General features: G+C 38.7%; 1 protein-coding gene across 1 annotated transcript in view; it reads left to right on the top strand.

The window, feature by feature from the left end:
* Positions 1–9957: 9957 nt before the first annotated feature.
* Positions 9958–25737, top strand: part of LOC149011931 (tubulin-tyrosine ligase) — a 56774-nt gene continuing 40994 nt past the window's right edge. Inside the window, exon 1 of the mRNA XM_089161246.1 lies at positions 9958–10397. Within this exon, the coding sequence (XP_089017372.1) occupies positions 10119–10397 (279 nt within the window). The 5' untranslated portion in view covers positions 9958–10118. The remainder of the gene's footprint in view (positions 10398–25737) is intronic.

Consider the following 25737-nt stretch of genomic DNA (forward strand, 5'->3'; position numbering starts at 1 on the left):
AATCTGATCCGATAAACTATCTGATTATTGATTGGTGTTGTCATTTTTTTTTTTTTTATTTCAAATTTTCGATTATCTAATTACCGGTTTCGGAATCCGATTGTTAACCTCTTTTCTAGAGAAAAGTATTTAATACTTTACTCTAACTGGATAAATTTTTATCTTGATATTATCCGATCCGATAAACAATTATTCGAATTCGAATTTGGTTGCTTAGCAGACGAATATGAATATTTTTCGGTAAGAAAATTTTCGGATACGGACCCTTAAACGAATATGAATGCGAATTCGAAGGCGAATTTCGACTATCCATTTACAGGTCTACCTAGAAGCAACTGTTACTTGTGTTTTTTTTTTTTTTTAATTAACGAATTTACTCTTACAATTTAGTGCGCATGCTTTATTTAAATATTTTTAATAATTTACTCTTATATTTTATTTTAAAAACATAAATAAGTTATTTTAAAATGATAAGTGTTAGTTAGTTTTAGGAGTAAATTATGAATTATACACTTAATGGCTTATATAATCATTTCCATTAAAAAGATGGTACTTGTTCAAATTTAGTTTGGACAATGTACAATATAACTTCATATTTAGCAAACACCACCATGTGCATTTGTACAATTATGTTTACTAGTTTTGGTGAAAATAGCTACAATATGGAATTAGGGATTATCTTATTATTTTGTCGTTAGGTTTTGGTTAGAGTTGGGGTTAAGGTTGAGTACCTCATCTAACCTATCTTGCTATAGGGTTAAGGTCAAGGTTTAAAGTATCCCACGATACCATACGATACTAGCCGATACGTATCCATATTTGACCCAACCGATACGATACATATTGATACGTATCTCCATGAAATTACACTAAAATACATTAGTCAGAGCGATACAATACTTGATACAGCACGATACGTCTCTTAAAATCACCTGACCGATACGCTACGCGATACCGATACTTTAAACCTTGGTTAAGGTCGAGGTAATGACTATGCTATAATAGTTGGGCCCCACGTTGATGTGAGTATGGGTGTATAACTGTATGGGCAGATTGGATGGAAATGATCTAAATTCTATCATGGTCCAATAGGTAATTGGGTGAATTATATGATATGTGGTGAGTGGGCTCACTTTGGTGCTGATTCTAGAATAATAAAATATAATTTGAAAGTTAAAAGATAATATAAAATATGAGTTAATGAGTCTGACATATTGTTGTAATTTTAATAGTTTTATTTAAAAATTCAAAGAATTTATATTTGCTAAAGGTTGGATCTTTTCCTAAAAGACAAGCCAATAGGTTTCTCTCTTGGGAGGTTAGTTTGATGGCAAACAAACATGCTTTAAGGGAAGATATATGTTATTTGGAGACAACCTTTGCAGGTGTCTCTTACTCTCTTATATAAAAGTGGGAGGGATTGTTTATTCTTGTGAGAGTATTGTTTTGAGAACCGTTGATTTTCTTTCAACTGTGTCACAAAACAGATTGGTGAATATAGATTTGCGGATCCTTTAGTCTATCAATTACGGAGTGCATTGTCTGTGACGGAGGGGTTGACTGATCTTGGGGTGAAAATGCATTCAGAATCTGTATACACCATTCGAGGCGTTTAAATGCCTTAAGAAAAGTACCACTGACAAGTTTCAACTCCTCCAATATTTTCACGTATCACTAGATGGATGTATGTAACTATGCTTTCGATAAGGAGATCATTCATACTATTTGAAACAAGATAAGTTTCCATACTCATAATCCTACTTTATTTATTTATTTGTCTTGTACGATTATCATAATATTATATTATTTCCAACGCCTTTACCTGATCAGGTCTAGACCATCTTGAGTCCTTGCATTTGGATTCTTGCCCATTTTAGACACAAATGAACCATAAATAGGAATTGGGTTTGGATATTTTGCTTCCTCAAAAGCTCTATGTTCTTACACGCGGTTCTACTATGTTTTCAAATAAGCTTTACATAAGCCCCATTGGCCTCCTGAAGATTCAAACTCTGACTTCTAATATGAAAGCAATGGCTCGAGCCACTTTTCGGAATTAATTATCATACACCCTGTTTTGGTGACCTCTATTTTTCACATCAAAACCTTTTGTTTGTCAAGTGGAAGTAGGGGTGTTAATTTATAGTCCGAACCGCACCGGCCCGTTATAGCCCGAATTGGCCCAAACTGAACCTTAATGAGCCGTAAGTGGGCTGAGGGTTGTGGAGCCCTCACCATTCTGAAACCGAACCGCAACCCGTTTTAAATAGTATTTGAATGATTATATTACCATTAGGTGGTTGATATAAACAAATAAAAAAATTAAAGATGAATTCAAATATCAAATAGTCATTTTACTACTTAATATCTAGGTTCTTGATTTCTATAGAATGGATGGGTTTTTTTTTTTTTTTTTTTTAATGAAAATTGACCAATGACAACTTTGCTTTCCATATAATTTTCGCTTTTGTTGTAAGATGCTCAATTGTTTCTTCTTGTTCTTTTTCTTACACACCATAAACCATTAGTCAACCAAAATCTAAATTATTAGCCCAAATCGTTAGTTAGCCCGAACCCAAATCGCATCAAACCGAAACCGGCCCGAAACCATTATTTTGCTAATGGGCCATGTTTGGACTAGGTGCTTTTAAGCCCGAAACCGTTAGGCCCAGCCTGAAACCGCCCCAAACCGCACTGTTGACACCCTAAGTGGAAGTCTTAAAAGATTGTTTTGTTTAAGGTTAGCATGGTATAGCGTTTATTAAGCTTTTGATGGTGTGAATGTTGTTAGAGGGAAGTATACACAGCGACCTACACTTGGCAATTTCTTATGTCTAAAAAGGTCCCTCAACTTTGATGACTTTGTACTTTAGGTATGCATTTAGTAACGTTTCTGTTCTAAAAAACCAGTTCTTATGCAAAACCGTTTTTTCATGTTTCTGTGCTAAAAGACCGTTTTTTGCTTGAAAATGACGTTTGATAAATCTGTTCTGAAAATATTTTCAGAACACTAATAATAGAATAAGTTGGTGTTTTTTTCTTTTCTTTTTTGGGTTGAAAAATAAAGTTGGTGTTTGATAAACCTATTTTAAAGCTTCAATTTGAACTAATTTTATCACTTTTGTTTCTTATCTTTGGTAAAAACATCTTTTTTATGTTTTGCAAAAAGTATTCTTTAGAACACTTTTCTGATTGGTTCGTTCTTAAAGAACAGAAGAACAGAATCGTTTTATGAAACACCTTTAGCCCGTTCTTTCGTTCCCAAAGAACAAAAGAATTGCTAAAAACGTTTTTTAAGAACATTATCAAACGCGCCCTAGGTTTCTGTCTTCATAGCTTTAGGTTCTTTTACAATGTTCTTGCAAAGAACTGGATTTTCTGATAATAATACTATTATCTGTTGATTCTCTTTTGGATGGCTTATCTGCCACCTCGGTCTCAAGAGAAAAAAGAAACCCAATCTCATATGGGGACAATTGTATTATTGTTCTTCTCCCATTGTGGGATTCTCATAGATTTTAAAGGGAACTAGACGAGAAAAAGCTCCCATTTCCCAACACCATCACCAAAAAGATTTTAAAAAATAATAATAATAATAATAAAAATAAGAAAAAGGCATATGTAATAGTTCCAAAGTATATGAACAAAAACCATTGTATAATAATCAAGACTCCCTACCCACCTATAGGATGTAATAATAGTCTTGAGGACTTACCAAAAAAAATAATAGTAATAGTCTTGAGGTTTACGTATTCTTAATTTTTTTTGTTCGTTCCACTCTTATTGAAATGGCCAAGTTGGTATTTTTCTAACCCTTATATGTTTTGCATATATGATTAAATTTGCTTGTATGGCTACAATTCTTAGAAGTTCGGTGCCAAGTTTTTGAGTGTCGTAGCATTGTTGCAGTTACACCATGAGCCTCTTTTCTATGTTATTACCGGGTAGACAATTAAAAAGGTATGGGCCAACTCGGCGGTCGGGAAGCCACCTCCGTAAGTTGAATATGTAATTGGAATACCATAAAACCCTGGTTAGTTGCAGAACTTAATTGAGAGATAAAATGGAAGAAGAACGATTCAATTACCTTCCTTTAGTAGCGATTGCTACATTATATAGGGTTTTACCATTCATTCTCGACCATCAGATTTACCCTTGAGTCTTGTTTGTGATCGTATGATCTTAGGGTTTAAGTTCCCTAATCCGTGTTATTCCATATTCTTTCTTTGATCCGATTACCTATCCCGATTTTGGTGGGATCATATCTCTTACCATAGCGGTTGGGTCTTCTATAATAGTTAAGTTTTTTCATGCTCAAGTAACCTTTGGGTTAGCTTATTCGTTCCAGTCCTGATCAAGACGAACCTTTCAACCATGGTTTGACTTAGCCGATCTATTATTATTATTTTTACTCATCATGCGTAAACACCAAAATGGAGAAAAAGTTATAATGATTGAGGTGTTCAATGATTAATTAAGAATCTATGGAGTTATCAGGTTTTGATGCACTATCCAATTGTACTGATACGACTCTCTGATGAAATCTATCTAGTGATCAAAGTTTGAAGTTTGGTCATCAACAATTCTTTGGCCTAAATGTATTGTATATGAAGTAAATAGGACTGAAAACTCTAATGCAAATATAGAAATAAAAATAAAAAACTCTTTCGAAGAAGTGAGGTTCTCCGAGGCCAGTCTATGCATGTACTTAACTAAATTGTTCGAGATAGCTTTTTATACATAATTTAAATATAAGATAAAGTTTTGCCCCTAGCCTCGAGGGAAGTTGAACTCTTGACCTCAGTTATGAGGCACTGATCTTGCTAATTGATTGATTCCTTGAGGTTAGAAATCAAGTTTTTTTTTTCTCCCCTAATAAAAATTTCTTGATTCTTGAATGTATGATCAAATCATAAAAGTATACCCTACAAATACAATATTAAAATTATTCAATTATGTTGTGGAACATTATAAAGCTTTATCAAAAGGAAAAAAATATATATATGTTCTGGATCCTAGCCCCAGTTTCTTTCCTGCTTCTATATAGACTAACTGCTTTTTCATTTCTAGATTCGAAATCATGGGAAAGAAGAAGAGTAAGACGAAGAAGAAGACAAACGAAGGGACTTCTAGGAGTTTTGATTCACAAGTTCAAGTTCAGGAAACGACAGTGAATTAGGTTCAGGAAGCAACAATGAATCAGGTTCATGAAGCAACTTTAGCAGTAGTCGACGAATCAATCTACAATGCGATCAAAGTGTTAAAAAATTTGATGAATTCGACTCCTAACACTTCTGAAGCTTCAGATCCTTACATCCACATGAAGATTGTTCTTCCTATAGCAACTCCAAGTGATGCAGTTAGGTTCTACCATAGAGCATTTGGTCCATGCCTACTCCACAACACTGTTAAGTAGTATGCCAAGATGATGGATGACGACTGCAGGTTTGTTCACAACGTACAAAACTGATTCAAGTTGATGATTTTATGTTCTTCAAAGTCTTGTTTTGATATGCTGCTATCAGAGCATGTAATTATGATTATCATCAAGCAGTTTGATTCTGCAATACTCTGTCAAGTTTATTTGAATTGAAACTTTCATATTTATGTAATTGGCATGATGATGATACTCTTTACAATTTTATTTGATTTCTTACTTTCCAAGGCTTTCGGTTGATTGAATTACTAATGACATTAGTCCGATCTAAGAAAATCACGGTTTCGGGCTCTTTCTGTTGTAATGTGTTTAGGGTCTTTATGGTATTTTCACAAATGTAAGGGATATGACTATATGAGAGTCTTATGTATTTGTGTGTGAGAGTAATAAAGTCTTTTAGGTGTTTTATATATGTTTTCTTTTGGGCCTTGGGTGTTTAAAACCAGATATTTTTTCATTCAAACATTCTCTAAACTGTATAGAATGATTTAGAGTTGGTTCTGCATCATGGTGAATTTTAGTGGGTTGTCTCTCGTTATTGTTCCTTCTGGGGGACGCTTGTACAAGTGTGATCTTGATGAAACATTAAGAGCTTTTCAAATGGGAGTTACTGCTGGTTTTGGTGTGGTAAGCAAATTCTATCCTAAATGGAGAAGGCTTAACATCAAGAAAGTTGTTAGCATATTCCAGAAAGAAAACAAAAAGGAAAACAAATGGATACTTGGGGGTTTTCTTGTCTTTACATTTAAATTTATTTGATTTTAGGTCCTAAGACCTACGTCCAAGGATGAGTTGAGCACTCATCAAGCTTATGCAATCATCAAATAGCAAAACAGGATTACAGCCCTATGATCTTGGGATAGAACTGGATACATGGACAAGAAAGGTAATCAATCAAGACTAGGAACAACTACAGCCCAAATCATAGATGAACCGAGGTTCAACCTTTAGCCTTCAAACGCGACAACCAAGAGTATCCGGTTTGGGCACCTTCACGCCTCAAGCGGGCAAGAGTTGATTAAACCACCATGAGAGCCAATCACACAACCAAGATCAACACTAGTGAGCATCGACCAACCGAATCTCTTTTGTTGAATGTGTTTAAGGTCTTTATAGTATTTTCACTATGTAGGGAAATCGACGATATGAGATTATGATTTGTGTGTAAGAGAGAGAGAGTCTTTTAGGTGTTTCATATGTAAGCTTTTGGGCCCAAGCCCTTAGGGTTCTCAAGTAACATATGGGATCTCATTTCTTCTTAGAGATGATACACTAGACCCTCTAACAAATACATAAGACTTAACCTATCCTAAGTGATGAAGCTTAGAAAGAGCTAATAAGTGCGGGAGTTACATATACTGGATTTGGTGGCCTTAAAGAGAAGAGATATTGTATGTTGATTACCAGGTGTGGTTGTTCCAATTTGTGTTGTCTTTCTCTTGGTTCATGTCTTGTGAGTATACTTGGGTAGCAACTAGGTCTATAACCTTCTTTGATATTTGATTAGTCCAAAACTTGTTGAGTCTCTATACTCATCTTTGGACGTAGGTCTTTAAGACCAAACCAAGAAAAATCCCTGTGTCTTACATTTTGATTGTATCTTCTTGCTTATTTCGTTGCTATAAGGTATAGATTTCTTAACACTTTCCTACTTCTCCCGCTTTGCACCCTCTTCTTGAATCAAAGCCTTGAAAGCATCAATGTATGGGACAATTTTCTTCTCCATAACTACTTCAATTTAGGTTATTTTTTGTATCAATTTTCATTCTCTATTATGGCTATTTACAAGAAATGAGTACAAGAATCCATTTTTAGTAAAAAATGAAAAATGGTTTGGTGACTCAGTCAAGAATAAATTATGGAATATAAAATAAGTTTGGTATGTAAAAATGTAGAATTTTTAGAAAATGATAATGAAAATGGATATTAAAAAACCCTATTAATCAGATGTGCTTTGGCCAAAGAAATCAAGCAGGAACCAAAGCAAAGATCGGAGCATTATTGCAGTGTTTTTCAAGATGAGAACATCAATCGTTGCAGAGTACAAGCGATTCTTTTGTTGCTTCTGCTTCTCAACAATATTCTAATATTTTAATCAATTTCAGAACAAGAAGATGAAAAAGGGCAAGTCGTGTCATTCCCTTCCAGTTACCCTCCCCTACAAGACAAACACAAGTACTTATAATAATAATAATAATAATTCGTTAGAGGATTGCTCGGATTCTAAAGAGATCAACGATAGAATTGAAGTTGCAGAGATGGTGCCACCTCATTTGCTGGTCGCCAGCAGATCGACACAACAGATGGCTTTCTCAATTTGTTCAGGCAATGGGAGGACTCTCAAAGGTCGTGATTTGAGTCGAGTTAGAGACTCAAATTCTTAGAATGACGGGTTTCATCGAGACGAAGAAGAATCAAAAGTCTAAGAGAATCCTGAATTTGAAACACACATACCCACAAGATTTGAAATCTAAAAAAAAAAAAAAAAAGAATTATACCCGGGTTGTAAAATTCGAAGTAGATTTTTGGACAATTCAATCAAATTGGAGTATTTGACCTAGAAACGTGAAGCTAAGATTTATAGAAGGGGTGAAATCCGAAGATTTAGAAAAAAGCATTAGTTATGGCACACTTCACAAAATGCACGTCGACCAAATAGGGGCTTGGGATGAAGACGCTATGGGAGTTTCATTGCACAACCAAACATCTAATTTTATAAATTAGAACGACATAGATTTGAAATGGGTAGAAACCTAGCAAATCTAGATATCCTAGTCAAATAGATGAGATCTTAAAGGTGTTGTATCTGCCGTTCAGGGCACCCACCAGACCACCCAATCCTAATTGAACACACTACTCACAATCAAATTAGTTATGGTCTAGAGAAAAAAAAAAAAAAAGGACCCATTCAAACTCTTTTGGAAATTTAATCAAGATGGAGTCTTTGACTGGGACTAATACTATAAATGAAGCCGAAGAGGAATAGATCATTTTTTAGTGATGGTAAACAAAGATGATGGAGCACCTAAATGCATCACCTATGGGGCATGAGTTGAAGACGCTATGGGAGCTTCTTGTGTAAATGGCGTTGTCTTCCTTGAAGAGTGAAGACATTAGAAATGGGTAGAAACCTAGCAAATCTAGATATCCTAGTAAAATAGATGAGATCTTAAAGGTGCTGTATCTGCTGTTCAGGGCAGCACCAACACCACTAGAAGTAGAATTGAGTTTTGGTCTAGAGAGTTTCACTAATGCAGGCAGAACCCCCATTGAAACTCTTTTGGTTTGATAAGTGTGATTTAGCGATAACTTGATTGCATACAGTGAGCTTTCATCAAAACATTGTATACAGACAAAAATCAAATGTTTGGTGGTTATACCCATAATTTTTAAATAAACATATTAATTACCCATACGGATTTAATGAATTATTTGATAAATATCTTTTTATATATCTGTCTTATCAATTTAAGACATAGAATTTCAAAAAAATAAAAAATAATCTCAAATTTTATTATTATTTTTTGATATGGAGCATGGAGGCATGAAAACTCTAAATATAATATCTTGATTTTTATAAAAACTAAACTTCATTTCTTATCCACATTTTTGCTCCGATATTAATTCAAATCAATCCTACTAAAATAAGTTAAATAACACCTAAAATACAATTTAGATCTATTGGACCAGATTATTGAACACATACTAGCCATATGGACTGATCCTTAGCCAAACTTACTTAAAACTAATATTGGTGGTAAACATTCGAACTAGTCAATACAGAACTGTTCTAGGTCGTGGGTTCGACTTTTGCCGAGGCATATTAATATTCCCATCCCCTGGCTTAGGGGTGTCAATGGTGCGGTTTGGAGTTATTTCGGGTTGGCCCTAACGATTTCGGGCTGAAAAACACCTAGCCCAAAACACGGTCCATTAACAAAATAATGATTTCGGGCCGATTTCGGTTTGGTGCGGTTTGGGTTCACGCTAACTAACGGTTTGGGCTAACGGTTTAGATTCGGGTTGACTAATGGTTTATGGTGTGTAAGAAAAAAAACAAAATGAAACAATTGAACATCCTACAACAAAAGCGAAAATTATATGGAAAACAACGTTGTTATTGATTAATTTCCATTAAAAAAAAACTCACCAATTATATAGAAATCAAGAACCTAAATATTAAGTTGTAAAATGACTATTTAATCTTTGAATTCATGATTAATTTTTTTAATTGTCTATACCAACTACCTAATGGTAATATAATGATTCAAATACTATTTAATGTAAAATTACAAAACGGGTTATAACGGGTTGCGGTTCGGTTTCGGGTTGGTGCGGGCTCCACAACCTTCAGCCCATTTACGGCCCATTATGGTTCTGTTCGGGTCGGTTTGGGCTATAACGGACTGGTGCGGTTCGGTTTTAACGGTTCGGACTATAAATTGACACCCATACCCTGCTCAATAAAACCCCATTGTATAAAAAAAATAAATAAAAAAAAAAGAAAGAAAGAAGAAGAAGAAGGGAAAAAATGAAAAATGGTAAACACTCGAACCATCCCTAAATTCCAATCCCCCAAGCGTGATCGGCCAACGTGTCTCTTTGCGTGCGTAAAATTTAAACTGTGTTTCACTGGTTCGCCGCTTGTTTCAGAGGAACTTCACTAGAGCTAGAGAAGGAAATGAACATGGCTTCTGCTAGAATCAGAGATTTCGAGGACTTCGTTAAAGTGCACGGTCTGCTCCTGGAAGCTTCAGGCATTCCTCCATCTCTGCATCGTCAGCTATTTCAGAAGCTCTCTTCAGAGACCTTCGATAGTGGAGACTTCTTTCAGGTCGAGCTTTGTGAGAATGGTAGACAGAGACAACTCGTCCTCGCTTCGGATTTCATGGAGAAGGAGTCTCAGCTCTTCCTTATTGACCACGCCTGGACATTTCGCCTCGCCGATGCTCGTAAACAGGTCCCTTCTAGGAACCTATTTATTTAATTGAACGAAGTGAATGGAATTTTGTTCGATATTATGTGTCTCTATGCTGGAGAAAGAGTATTGATTCCTGAAGTTCGTAATTACTGTTGCCAACTAAGAAATAGGGAAGACAAGGTTGCATCTTTGTTTGAAGAATGCTTACTAATCTTCCTAGAATTAGTTCTGATTCTTTCATACTTAAACTGAATTTTTTCGTAAGTTTCCAAATGGTTGGCATCAGCTTTCATTCCAGTCGAGGGAAGTAATTAAGAACTCATATAGCCTCTTCTTGCAATCCAATTAGTTCCGTCTTCTGATTTATATATGCCTTTTTAGTACCTCCAATTCGCATTTTGTCATGTCATTCCTGTTAATGCCACTTTGATATATTTGATTGATGATATGTGTGAAATGTGGATGTGTTTATCTTTATCTCATAGTCTTCCTTCAAAAGTATTGCAGCTTGAGCATTAAAAAGGGGGTGGGGGTGGGGGTGGGGAATCAAATGCTGCAACTGACTGGCCTCAACAACATTTATGAATGTTTTGCTTATTGAAGTTTCATGAATGCAGTTTTATATATTTGATTTGATATGTGTGAAATGTGAAGGCATTTATGTCAACAACAGAGACATTAATGTAAACCTAAGATCAAAGATGAATTAGCCCTAGTTATTCCCACAAATCAAGGATTAGAAATAAAAAAAGAGAGAAAAAAAGGACAAGAGAATATAAAATAGGGATAGGTAGATTTAACTCTCATTAGCAAGATTTCCCCAGGTCTGGAGTCAGGATTTAGCATGGGGAGGGGCCGAATAATGATTACAAAATGTTTACCAATATTAAAAAAATAATTATCACGTATTAATTAAAAATCAATATTAGTTTCTTACAAAAACAAGAACAAGTGAAAAGCCACAAAAACACAATGACCTTGCTACCCATTGTCTTCATCATTAGAAATTTTCTACAGTTGGGGGGGGGGGGCAACTGCTGATATTTCGCACACAGAAATTTTCGAAAATGAGGGGGGGCAGCCTAAGGGAGCTCCGCTCATGGAGCCCTAGATGTTTAGCTCTTAATAGAAGGGTCCTCACCCTTCTTATCTTTAAAGTAAGAGACAAGAAAGTAAGCAGAGCTTCAACTTAGCAATTTGTAAAAATCGTGTGTGTATATATATAGGTGAGTTATTCAGCTAAGATTCTCAACAACAATAGTAACTTCATAATTCTGATTTTAGTGACTAAGAGAATCAGAAACTAATGAAATAACATATTTATCTACTTCTAAAAAGGTCTTTAGTCTTTAGTCTTCAGTCTTCATAAAAGATCTTCACATGATTTACTCTTGGGCCCCACAAAATCTTGGAATAGTATTCCTTCTGGGCCCCAAAAGGGTTGTGACACTGTCCACCTTATTTTCCATGTGAACAGTGTTTTGGCATCTTTTTTGGTCCCTCTAGAAGACTAGCTAGGCTGATTTGGCCTGGTCCAGTCTGTCTGTTTGAAGCTGGTTTGGTCTAGCACCAGTTCTATATCAGACATTGTGAGGGGGTGGGGTACAAATCAAAGCGAGCAACCCACTGGCTTCAACATCTCTATTTCGACAACATTTATGAATGTTTTGCTTATTGGTAACCAAATAAATATCCTGTTCACTGGTGTTGTGGCCATGGTACCGGATTTCCTACTTTTTGGTTAATATTATTATTTTACCTCCATTGTTACCACATTCTTACTGAAGTTTGTTTCATTCTATTGTATCTCTTCAGAGTTTTAACTATTAGGTACATTGGAAATGCATCAAAATAATAGAATTTTAGTACTCTGTGTTTTTTTAAACCTAGGTTCGGCCTTCATGTGATATAATATAAAAAATTCAATTTCATGGAAAGGCAGAAATGTTGCATTGAGCACCACAGATGCAATGCCTCCAACGGAAGTATACAAGAGCGCAACAGTGCGACAGATGCCTTGATTTTTGGCTGCTGTCCTTTTTATTCACTTATTCTCTTAATTAGTAAATCCTAACAATTGGGTTTCCCAACTGGTTACCTTGGTTTTGGGTTACTAATTTCCCCCTATTTCCTATCAAGAAAAAACTGCTAAATACAATCCTAGGTCACTAAAATTAGGGAAAAGGTAGGATCCCATTGGGATAATCAACCAAAGATATATAAGTCCCTTATGCCACCCTTTTCCAATTATTGATAATTACTCATAAGCAACTCCTAAGTATCTCTCACCAGTGTAGTAGTTAATTTCACTTTAGTCACTTTATCAAATGACAGACCTTTGGGCATGGAAAATGTTACTATGCCACCTTGGTTTGCTGCAATTCCATGCACAGAGATCCTGGGCTGCAATTCTGCTTCTAAAAACTTTCCAAAACATATATAAAATAAATTCATGCTAATATTTTATAATCTTTTGTAAAAAATTTATGAAGCATGCCTCAGCACTGGACTTTTTATTTTTTTCAAATTGAGATATGACTTGACAATAATATGGTATCATAGGTGAACTTGTGAGGAAGAACATTCAGTCTAGTTCTTGTTCCAAGAAGAAGCTTCCGTAGATTCTATTTGAGGAAAGGATTCATGTAGCAGACACGTGTAGCTCAGATTCTCCTTACTTGCTGGGCTTTATTCCTTCTATTTTCACCTTTCAATATTTTTTTCTCTCTCTATTTTTCGGTTGTCATTTTCCATTTTTATTTTCCCATTGGTCTTCTCCCCCACGTCTTCTTTTGCCTTAATGTTTTGACCTCTTGTTTTTACTATTTTGTTTTGTTTGGATCAATGTAGCCAACCCTGTTAAGTTGGGAAATGGCTTTCTATATAATCTCTCTCTCAGATATTCTACTCAATTCCAGTGGATTTCCTTGTCAGGTGTATCTATTGATCATGGTCACGCACATTAAATCTAGTGTCCCAAGTAAGGAGACATGAACTGTTGGTACATCAAAACCTATAATGCCTAATTGCTTTGGTAAGGGTATCATAGGTGTCGGACCATGTAGCAACAACAATTCAGCATTTCAGCCTTATCCCAACTAAATGGGGTTGGCTTCATGGATACTTACTCTCCAAGGAGCTATCTTAAAGGTCATACTTGATAGACAGCCTAAATGATGTGGCCTTAATTAAGATGAGTGCCAATGCCAATATCTCAAATTAAGACAGTGCTGTAGGGTTGGTGTCACACCCCACCCGCCGGTCTTGGTTACCCACCCGACAACCCGTGGGAGTGATCCGTCACAGGATCCACGGTTTTAGTCTATCAATAATATAAACGCAAGTAAAGACAATCATGAGCAAGAATAAGTTCAATAATTAAATAAAAGGATTATAGGAGTCCAAATACTCCAATAAAGTAATCAAGGAAAGAAATAAATGATAAAAAAGAATATGAGTTCAGCGGAAGCAATCTAAAAGAATTAAATGATTTTCTTTCCAGTTTCTTTCTCTAAAGCTAGATAATGTTTCTCATGTATTTCAAGAAAAGGGGTCCTCCAGTTCTTCTCCATACGATAGGCAAATTGGCTGGCAACCTGTTTCCTACGCTCATCAATGGGTGCTATAAGCGCACTCCATGCACTCACAGGAGCTCCCGCATAGGCTATCTCCATTTCCCATTGCCGGTGCCACATCTTCTTCATATGAGAAGGCTCCTTCATGGGAAACCAATCCATCTTCCGGCGTAATCCTCCATCTGTACAGGCTAATAAAACATAGACAAATAAAGGAATGAGTTTTGGAGAACTCAGTAAGAACAACAATGATTCCCATTCATATGTCAAACCATCAGAAAATGCATATGTGATATGTATGAATGCAAAGTATGAATACCGCTAAGATCTAACTGTGCAAGTCTCTAACAGTTGACATGCTTTAAGATATAACATCAGCCCTCCTCTGGGTAGGTCTAGTTACTCTGATCCGGCAAGGACTGGTTACCTTTGTAGGGATCCTGGGTAAAATGGAAAGTCCACACTTGGCTCTTAAACCATGGTTGGGGTTAAGTCAACACTCTCTCACCACGACCATTGGTATGAGTACTAGCGCATGTCGGGGTTTCTAATCCAATGCAAGTCATAATGGTAACATACTACATGAAGTCTAGATACATCCCCTATGGCACCAACCAAATCGGTTCAGTATCCTTCGCAACCTAGGAATGAGAACCCTCACGGACTGGCTACCGTTATTGGACTCCATTCCATAACCCTATGGTCATCCACATATTGTTGGGGCGGAATGCTCTTATGACTCTTAACAACACCCTGTTTGCTCCTTGGACGTCCATGAGCCCAACCTAACATATGCAACCCTACCATTGTATGACCAACAGTGGACCAGAGTCACATCACTGTCGTCATGGGTCATCCGGCTTCAATTCTCCTACCGAAAGGGTAGTAGCATGTGGTGCACCTAGCCATGCAACTCTAGACTCTACCTGGGTATGTCATCCAGTAGTTATGACAGTGCTGGAGACATCAACAGGCATGTGTCCCATACCACAGCCCTCTAATATCTCAAGCCAAGATATCCCAATGGAATACCCTTTCCATCAGAACCACAAACCATCAATCATCACAGCAGTCATACCACATTCATAGATGATAAAGTATATGTAAAGAAAACACAAACAACAAGCATATAATAAGGTCAACATGCTAAACAAGGTTACAACAGTATATGAATTGAAAGAATAGTATTGATAGACACTGGACTAGCATGTTTAAGTCATTATATAAAGATAGGATTGTATGTCCTTACCTGTAAATAAGTAGGATTCGTTTGAATTGCAAATCATAAACAATTGTAAGACTTTTATTGGAAACAAAGGACACCTATAAACAGGGTTATATTAATATGTAAGTCGAATGAATCAAATCCAAAAGTTGCAAGCTCACTAGAAACCAGCCGGTCGCTTGGTCTGAGCGACCGCCCAAAAAATAGTGAGTTTCAGATCCAAAACTCAGGCTTCTAATCATCCGATTTCAATCCGAATTTTGAATGATCATAGTTCGAATTTCAAATCTAACACTCCGACAACCAAGGGTAATATGAAACCTAACAATTGACATCAATTTGGTTATCTAGAATCCTCCCTCTTGATTAGATCAACCCTTTTCACGAAAGCCGGGTTTCGCTTTCGGATCTGATCTCACCAAGATCATTAAAAAGGTAGGTACTGTAATAAAAGGATCATGAACAACCAAAGAGGAAAACTAATCTATTTTAATCATAGCTAAAGGTAGAGTATGAGTGAACAGGGAATCACTTACCTCAACCAGATCAGCTAGAAAAGACAGTAGAACCTTCTGGAACACTAACCGCACTTCAGATCACCTTCCAGCACGTCTCCACAGTCGCCTAACCACTAAAAACAGAAATCCTGAATATAATATTCGTAAAATAAACGAGGGTTGCTATTTATAGAAGTCTGGGGGCAAAATAGGGCAAAACCCCGCAACCAGGACCAGGCGGTCGCTTGGGGCGGTTGCTTGGTCTAATTAACCACCACTAGCAACCGCCCCCTAGTATATTGCTATACAAGGGTGCTTTGCTCAGGGGGTTGATGTCCAAGTACAACCTAACCCTAATGAACACGTGGGGGTGGTCTTACCTTCAATCCGGACATCTCCAGACATCACTTGCCTTCTACAAGTCCAAAAACCAAGCAAGGCAGGCTATTCAACAAGAGAATCTAGATCCATGGGTTCAGGGTATGGATCATGGACTTCTATCCGGACACTCCACAAATTGACCCGGCTAGACCTTCGGGTTCTCTGACCTACAATATGGATCCCGGGTTAGAAATACAGGGGTTGTTACATCCCTCCCTCCTTAAAAGAAATTTCGTCTCCGAAATTATAACGTATCTGTAAGTCTTAAAAGATGAGGGTACTTGATCTGCATCTCATCTTCTTTTTCCCAATATGCTTCCTCAAATGAATGATTCTTCCATCTGATCTTCACCAAAGGTATAGACCGGTTTCTTAATTGCTTATCCTTCCGGTCCAAAATTTCAGCCGGTTCTTCATCATATGTGAAATCCGCACTCAAACCTTCCGGTTCATGTTGGAACAACTGCTCTGCGCTTGCTAAGCATTGCCTTAGCATAGATACATGGAAAACATCATGCACACGAGCAAGAGACGGAGGCAGAGCCAACCGATAAGCTATTGGTCCAACCTTCTTAATAATATTAAAGGGATCAATATACCTAGGGCTGAGCTTTCATTTGATATTAAAACGCATGACTCCCTTCATCGGCGAAACTTTCAAAAACGCACGCTCACGAACTTGAAACTTAAGGTCTGATCTTCTTTTATCTGCATAAGACTTCTATCGAGACTGGGCTGTTTTGATCACTTTCTCTAATCATATCCACCATGGTACCGGTGGTTTCAATTAGATTAGGGCAAAAAACACGCCTTTCCCCAACTTCATCCCAATTACAGATGAGTTCTACAAGTCTTTCCATACAAATCTTTAAACGGGGCCATTCCGATAGAAGACTGATAACTGTTATTGTAAGCAAACTCCACCAAGGCTAGGTGATCATCCCAGTTACCACTCATATCAATGACGCACGCTCGAAGCATATCTTCCAAAATTTGTATGGTCTTTTCCGATTGTCCATCGGTTTGAGGATAATGAGCAGTACTCAAATTCAGCTGAGTACCCAGGGCTTTCTGCAGACTATTCCAGAAACGCGAGGTGAACCTCGGGTGTCTATCCGACACAATACTAACAGGAACACCATGCAGTCTCACCACATTATCAACATAGAGTCGGGCCAACTTATCCATAGTATAGGTGATCTTCATCGGAATGAAGTGAGCCGATTTGGTTAGTCGGTCCACTACCACCCACACCGAGTCATTCCCTTTGCTAGTTCGGGGTAGACGTGTGACAAAATCCATAGCACTTCCAACTAGGTACTGGAAGAGGATGCATAATGCCAAACGAAGGCTGCCGGACAACTTTCACACGTTGACAAGTCCCACACTTAGCAATGAAGTCTTCCACATCATTCTTCATGCCAGACCACCAAAAATACCCTTTCATATCATGGTACATCTTTACACTTCAGGGGTGAATAGTAAAGATGGACTGATGAGCATCAGTCAAGATTTCTTTTTAAGGTCTTCTACAGCAGAACACAAATTCTATCTCTGAAAACAAGAGCACCATCAAAGGCTAGGGAGAAATCTTCTACTTCCTTAGTCTTCGAAGTGATCAGGTCAATCTTCTTCTTTAATTCCGGATCAGTCGACTACAGAGCAACAATTGAGTCCCTCAAACTCGGTCGAACTGACACAGCTACCGAAATAGCATTGGAACCTTCTGACAAAATCTTAAGTCCAAATCTGACAATAGAGAACAATAAGGGCTTACTAAGAGATGCCAGATCTACACATTCTCGATTACTCTTTCTACTCAAAGCATCAGCAACCACATTAGCATTTCCTGGATGATACTGAATATCACAATCATAGTCCTTCACCAATTCTAGTCATTTTCGTTGTCTCATATTCAACTCCTTTTGAGTAAAGAAATACTTGAGACTCTTGTGGTCAGTAAAAATCGATATCTTTTCACCATAAAGATAGTGACGCCAGATCTTCAAAGCAAACACCACAACTGCCAATTCCAAATCATGAGTAGGATAGTTATGTTCGTAGTTCTTCAACTGCCTAGAAGCATAAGCTACAACCTTCCCATGCTGCATCAGAATGCAACCCAAACCAACTTTAGAGGCATCGGTATAAACTGTCAAACCTCCAGAGTCATCTGGTATTGTCAAACACCGGAGCGTTAGTCAACCTCTTCTTGAGTTCTTGAAAACTCTTTTCACAGGCTTCGTTCCACTCAAACTTGATTCATTTTCTGGTAAGCTTTGTCATAGGAGTTGATAGTCTAGAGAAATTCTCAATAAAGCGCCTATAATATCCCGCCATACCAAGAAAACTTCGAATCTCGGTGACTGAGTTAGGTCGGTCCCAATCGGCTACAGCTTGAACCTTCGTAGGGTCAACCTTAATACTATCAGCAGAAACAATGTGACCTAAGAACATAACTTTAGGTAACCAAAAGTCACATTTACTGAACTTGGCAAACAACTTCTTCTCTCTCAAACGCTGCAGGGCAAAACTCAAGTGCTCAACATGCTCTTCCTCGCTCTTTGAATAAATCAGAATGTCATGAATGAATACAATGATAAATTTGTCCAAGACATCTTGAAATACTTGGTTCATCAGATCCATGAATGTTGCCGGTGCATTAGTAAGACCAAAAGGCATGACTCGGAATTTGTAATGCCCATATCTAGTCCTAAATGCAGTTCTGCAGACATCACTGGACTTCACTCTCAACTGATGATACCCAGATCTCAGATCGATCTTTGAGAAAATAGCGGCACCTTTCAACTGATCAAACAAGTCATCGATCCTAGGAAGAGGATATTTATTCTTGATCGTCAACTTGTTCAATTCCCGATAGTCTATGCACATCCGCATACTACCGTCCTTCTTCACGAACAACACCGGGGCTCCCCAAGGCGAAACACTAGGTTGGATAAACCCTTTGCTTGTCAAATCATTCAACTGGGTCTGAAGTTCTATCAACTCAGACGGAGCCATCCGATACGGAGCTTTCAAAACAGGGGCTGCTCCAAGAATTAGGTCAATTGAAAACTCTAACTCCCTCTCTAGGGGCAAACCAGACAAATAATTAGGAAAAACATCAGGAAAGTCCCTGACAACGTCAATATCAGACAACTGTTTCACACCTTTCGAAACATCCATAGAAGAGGAAAGAAGTCCAACATCTTTGGTCCATTGCCTGACTTTAACAGTCGCAGCCACAATCTTCTTGCTCAACTTCCCTTGATTACCTTGATACTCAAACGGACGATCATCCTTGGGATGAAACAGTACTTTCCTTTCAGAACAAAGGATAATTGCACCATACTTAGACAACCAATCCATTCCAAGTATCACATCAAAATCAGACATATCCAACTTGATCAACCGAGCTTCTAAGATTCTACCAGCAATATCAACTGGACAAGACTCAACCACTTCATCTAATCTAACAACAGATCTGGTAGGAGTACTAATAACTATTCATCTTTCCAACTTTACAAGTGTAACAGGGATACGACTCACAAATGAAGATGCAATGAATGAATGAGATGCACCAGTATCAAATAATACAAAAGCAGAGGTGGATGATATTGGAATAATACCTGTCACAACATCGTGATCTGTCTCAGATTCTACACCGGTAACGCTGAACACTTTCCCAGAAGAAACATTTGAAGTAGACTTCATAGCTGACATCTGAGGATTCGGCTTTTGAGTGAAGTTACGGGAATAATGACCCGCTTTCCCATAGTTAAAGCAAGTCAAATCCCTACCACCAATAGGAGCGGCTGAAGAAGGAAATGCAGGTCTCTGGTTATTAACCACTGGACGGGGGTTAGATATATTGGTCCAGTACCCTGACTTCCTGCAACAGGACGCACCGGTCCACTGCTAGAACCATAACTCGATGCAGAGCTAAAGCTGGGACTAGCTCCTCTAGGCTGAAATGAAGGTGTAGAGTATGGAGCAGGCCTAGAGAATCTCCGGTTACGGTCCACCAAATGGTTCCGGTTCGCAATAGATCGCTGGAGCTGATAATTCTCTCTTTCATTATATTCCACTTTCTTCGCATTTAGCATAGTCCACAATCGGATGAATCGCCAAATAAGTCTTCAGAGACGGCCTCAAACCTTTGAAGAATTTCTTTGCCTTTTCACTATCACCTTTAAACGCTGTAGGGGCAAAGAAGAACAACTCTTCAAACTTCTTCCGGTACTCCAGAACAATACTAGGTCCCTGTGTGAGTGCCATGAATTTAGCTTCTTTAGCATCTCTCACAAACTCAGGAAAGTAATTCTTGCAAAAGGCTTCTTTGAAAATTTCCCAAGTTAGAACCGGGTGCGAAGCTTCCAAAATAGGTCTGGTAGCATTCCACCACGCATCAGCTTCATGCTGCAGTCTTTTTCTTGCATAGAATCTTTTGAGCTTCATTACAACGGAGGTTGCGAAAAGCTTTTTCCATCTCTCGGATCCACTTATTAGGAAACAACGTATCCGACGAAATACCAATGAAAGTAGGGATCAAGAGCTTCAGGAAATGCTCCATCAATTTTGCATGAGGTCCAGGGGCAAAACCGTCCACAAAAGCACCAGCTGCAGAAGTACCAACTCCAAGAGGATTAAGAGCTACTTGGGCATTCTGCTGAGTAGTCGCGAAACCTTGCACCATAGCAGTGAACTAATTTGACTGTTGATGCAACATGTTTCCCAGAATGTTCATCACATCCTGAATAGAGACTACTTGCGGTGGATCTGGAGGAGTAGGGTTTCCACCAGGAGGAATTTCAACACTCGGGACTTCAGTTCCCGTGCTTCCAGTAGGAACCTCAACACGAGCCTGATCTTCGTCACCAACTTCACCTTCTTGACCATTAGCTACAACTCGATTCCTTAACTGAACCCTTCTGCGAAAAGAACTCCAAGAAATTAGCAATGCTGTAAGATCAAGTCCGAAAAAGATTCTTTAAACCAAACATGTACCACAACAAGGCCAACACTCATAAACTAGAGGCAGCATTAAGCACAAAATCTAAAAAGAATCAAAACAGGGCCAAAATCCAAAAATCTGGGCAACAATAACTCGGCCGGTTGCTCAAGCCGGTCGCTTGAGTCAATCGACCGCCACAAGCGACCGCCCCAAAATTCGCGCGACAGAAAGGCTTCAAATACGGTTTTGGGTCCCATTTCACTTCTACACTTCTCAAAACAGTGTTTGGGCTCTGGGGATTTCGTGCTTAGGCTAAGGAAAGTATTTTAGAGACTCCGTTGGCTTCGGATCTACTTCCCACGCGATCTATACACGCTACTCAGGTAATCTTCTCACAAAACCCTTCATTTCTATGGTTTGCATGTGAGAAACTACAATGTGCTTCTATTTATAGGTTTTCTTTGGTGCAAAACATTCCTTTTATTACCCAAAAAATGTCTAGGCATAGATCTACTGTTCATTATGCATTTTTACTCTTGTAGGTAATTAATGGACATGTCCTAACTCTCATTTTGCTTCCTTTTTTTAACCAAAAACAGAGTTTTCACATTAGATGGCTGCCCGCGGAGGTAGGAGAGTACCTATTTGTGGCCGAGGTCATGGTTGGGGTGACGCACATGACCCAGTCCATCCAGACTACTTCAGATCTCCAGAGGCACAAGAGCTGTACTTCGGCCACTTTAGTCATCACTAGATTGAGCTAGGAAGACCGGTGGTGACTTCAGAGCTAGAGCAGTTCCAGATAGAGGACAGGTTTGCAACAGTGGGTTGGAGAGGTACACTGTTCTTGAATGAGTCCGCCTATCCGAAACTAGTCATGTTATTCTACAGCAACCTGACCTTCCACAGAGAGCCAGTGGGAGAGCACGACACTAGGCTCGTCATAGAGAGCCGGGTGAAGACTACAGACATACGCTTCACCATTGAGGAGCTGGCTCACATCCTTGACGTTCCTTATATCCACAGCGACAGGAGATGGTTCGAGCCGAGGACAGAGTCAGATGATGTCATCTTCTGGTAGGAGAGGGCTCTCATCTACTCGAGCATTTGCATAGGGGAGTGCAGCGGGGTAGAGTCGGTGACTAAGCTGCATCCCTCATGCCGGATCATCTCACAGATCATCGCACGGAACCTGCTGCCTAAGGCAGGACACCAGAGTGAGATTTCACTCATGCAGGCCCTGATGACCTTCTCCGTGTACACCCGCTATCAGATAAACTTGACATACATCATTCAGAATGCCATGATCTATCGAGTGACACATCCGAGGGGAGCAAACCTTGGATATGGACGACTTCTGACACGGATCTTTGAGCACTTCGGGGTTGACTTCGAGGGAGAGGAGGCTATTCAGGTCAGTCACGGCGGTACGATCGGTTACAGATTGGTCGCTCAGATGCACTTACTGGGCGGACCAAATTCACCAGATATGCTAGAGCGAGCCGGAGGACATGGATGTAGAGGTTGATGATGCAGTTCATGTAGACTCACCACCACCTTCTCAGTTCGAGGTAGGGGGTACATCCGAGACTTAGGATACTTCAAAGGTCGCACCACCTTGGGCTAGGGGTTTGTTTACTCGGATGGACCAGTACGAGCAGGGGCAGGTAGAGATGAGGGGCCAGATAGCAAAGTGCCTTGACGTTCTCCGCCAGATGAGGCTACCACCACCACCACCACCACCATATCAGTAGTTAGACTTAGGCTTTTTGTCCTTTTTGATTCAGTACAGACTGACTTTAGGGTTTAGATATGTTTATTGTAGTTTTTATTCAGCACATGTTTATTCCCTATCTTTTTGTAAAGCGTAGAGCACGCTCCAAATTATGTAAAGCTTTTTCTTATTAATGAAGTTCATTTATGCTTGTTGCATTTTTATTATTGTCTCTTATGCACTTTCTTGATATTTATAATGTGAGAATATGTTTCACTTGACTTATAGTAAATTATGCAAAAGAAAATTCACTTACTTTCTTAGTTTGTTTCTAACGAAAGATTTCCCTATTATTCACTCTAGTTCTTTTGAGTCATTTTTGGATCTATGACTCAGATTGCTCATCTAACACTTGTATTAAGTATTAACTATTATTGACTTCGTAAAACCATGGCTTTGATACCACCTCTGTCACACCCCACCCGCTAGTCTCGGTTACCCGCCTCAACAACCCGTGGGAGTGATCCGTCACAGGATCCACGGTTTTAATCTATCAATAATAATAAACGCAAGTAAAGACAATCATGAGCAAGAATAAGTTCAATAATTAAATAAAAGGATTACAGGAGTCCAAATACTTTAATAAAATAATCAAAGAAAGAAATAAATGATAAAAAAGAATATGAGTTCAGCGGAAGCAATCTAAAAGAATTAAATGATTTTCTTTCTAGTTTATTTCTCTAAAGCTAGATAATGTTTCTCATGTATTTCAAGAATGGGGGTCCTCCAGTTGTTCTCCATACGATAGGCAAATTGGCTGACAACCTGTCTCCTACGCCCATCAATGGGTGCTATAAGCGCACTCCATGCACTCACAGAGCTCCCGCACATAGGCTATCTCCATTTCCCATTGCCGGTGCCACATCTTCTTCATACGAGAAGGCTCCTTCATGGGAAACCAATCCATCTTCCGGCGTAATCCTCCATCTGTACAGGCTAATAAAACATAGACAAATAATGGAATGAGTTCTGGAGAACTCAGTAAGAACAACAATGATTCCCATTCGTATGTCAAACCATCAGAAAATGCATATATGATATGTATGAATGCAAAGTATGAATACCGCTAAGATCTAACTGTGCAAGTCTCTAACAGTTGACATGCTTTAAGATATAACATCAGCCCTCCTCTGGGTAGGTCTAGTTACTCTGATCCGGCAAGGACTGGTTACCTTTGTAGGGATCGTGGGTAAAATGGAAAGTCCACACTTGGCTCTCAAACCATGGTTGGGGTTAAGTCAACACTCTCTCACCATGACCATTGACATGAGTACTGGCGCATGTCGGGGTTTCTAATCCAATGCAAGTCATAATGATAACATACTACATGAAGTCTAGATACATCCCCTATGGCACCAACCAACTCGGTTTAGTATCCTTCACAACCTAGGAGTGAGAACCCTCATGGACTGGCTACCGTTATTGGATTCCATTCCATAACCCTATGGTCATCCAAATATTGTTGGGGCAAAATGCTCTCATGGCTCCTCACGACACCCTGTCTGCTCCTTGGACGTCCATGAGCCTAATCTAACATATGCAACCCTAACATTGTATGACCAACAGTGGACCAGAGTCACATCACTGTCGTCATGGGTCATCCGGCTTCAATTCTCCTACCGAAAGGGTAGTAGCATGTGGTGTACCTAGCCATGCAACTCTAGACTCTACCTGGGTATGTCATCCAATAGTTATGACAGTGCTGGAGACATCAACAGGCATGTGTCCCATACCACAACCCTCTGATATCTCAAGCCAAGATATCCCAATGGAATACCCTTTCCATCAGAACCACAAACCATCAATCATCACAGTAGTCATACCACATTCATAGATGATAAAGTATATGTAAAGACAACACAAACAACAAGCATATAATAAGGTCAGCATGCTAAACAAGGTTACAACAGTATATGAATTGAAAGAATAGTATTGATAGACACTGGACTAGCATGTTCAAGTCATTATATAAAGATAGGATTGTATGTCCTTACCTGTAAATAAGTAGGATTCGTTTGAATTGCAAATCATAAACAATTGTAAGACTTTTATTGGAAACAGAGGACACCTATAAACAGGGTTATATTAATATGTAAGTCGAATAAATCAAATCGGACCAAATCCAAAAGTTGCAAGCTCACTAGAAACCAGCCGGTCGCTTTGTCTGAGCGTCCGCCACTAGTGACCGCCCCAAAAATAGTGAGTTTCAGATCCGAAACTTAAGGCTTCGATCATCCGATTTCAATATGAAATTTGAATGATCATAGTCCGAATTTCAAATCTAACACTCCCACAACCAAGGGTAATACAAAACCTAACAATTGACATCAATTTGGTTATCCATAATCCTCCCTCTTGATTAGATCAACCCTTTTCACGAAAGTAGGGTTTCGTTTTCGGATCTAATCTCACCAAGATCATTAAAAAGGTAGGTACTGTAATAAAAGGATCATGAACAACCAAAGAGGAAAACTAATCTATTTTAATCATAGCTAAAGGTAGAGTATGAGTGAACAGGGAATCACTTACCTCAACCAGATCAGCTAGAAAAGACAGTAGAACCTTCTGGAACACTAACCGCGCTTCAGATCACCTTCCAGCATGTCTCCACAGCCGGCTAACCACAAAAAACAGCAATCCCGAAAATAATATTCGTAAAATAAACGAGGGTTGCTATTTATAGAAGTTTGGGGGCAAAATAGGGCAAAACCCCGCAACCAGGACTAGGCGGTCGCTTGGGGCGTCGCTTGGTCTAATCAACCGCCATTAGCAACCGCCCCTTAGTATATTGCTATAAAAGGGTGCTTTGCTTAAAGGGTTGATGTCCAAGTACAACCTAACCCTAATGAACACATGGGGGAGGTCTTACCTTCAATCCGGACATCTCCAGACATCACTTGCCTTCCAGAAGTCCAAAAACCAAGCAAGACAAGCTCTTCAACAAGAGAATCCAGATCCATGGGTTTCAGGGTA

The sequence above is a fragment of the Hakea prostrata genome, chromosome 7, assembly GCF_041222555.1.
Source record: "Hakea prostrata isolate BN-2017 chromosome 7, UWA_Hpros_2, whole genome shotgun sequence".
Taxonomy (NCBI): Eukaryota; Viridiplantae; Streptophyta; class Magnoliopsida; order Proteales; family Proteaceae; genus Hakea; species Hakea prostrata.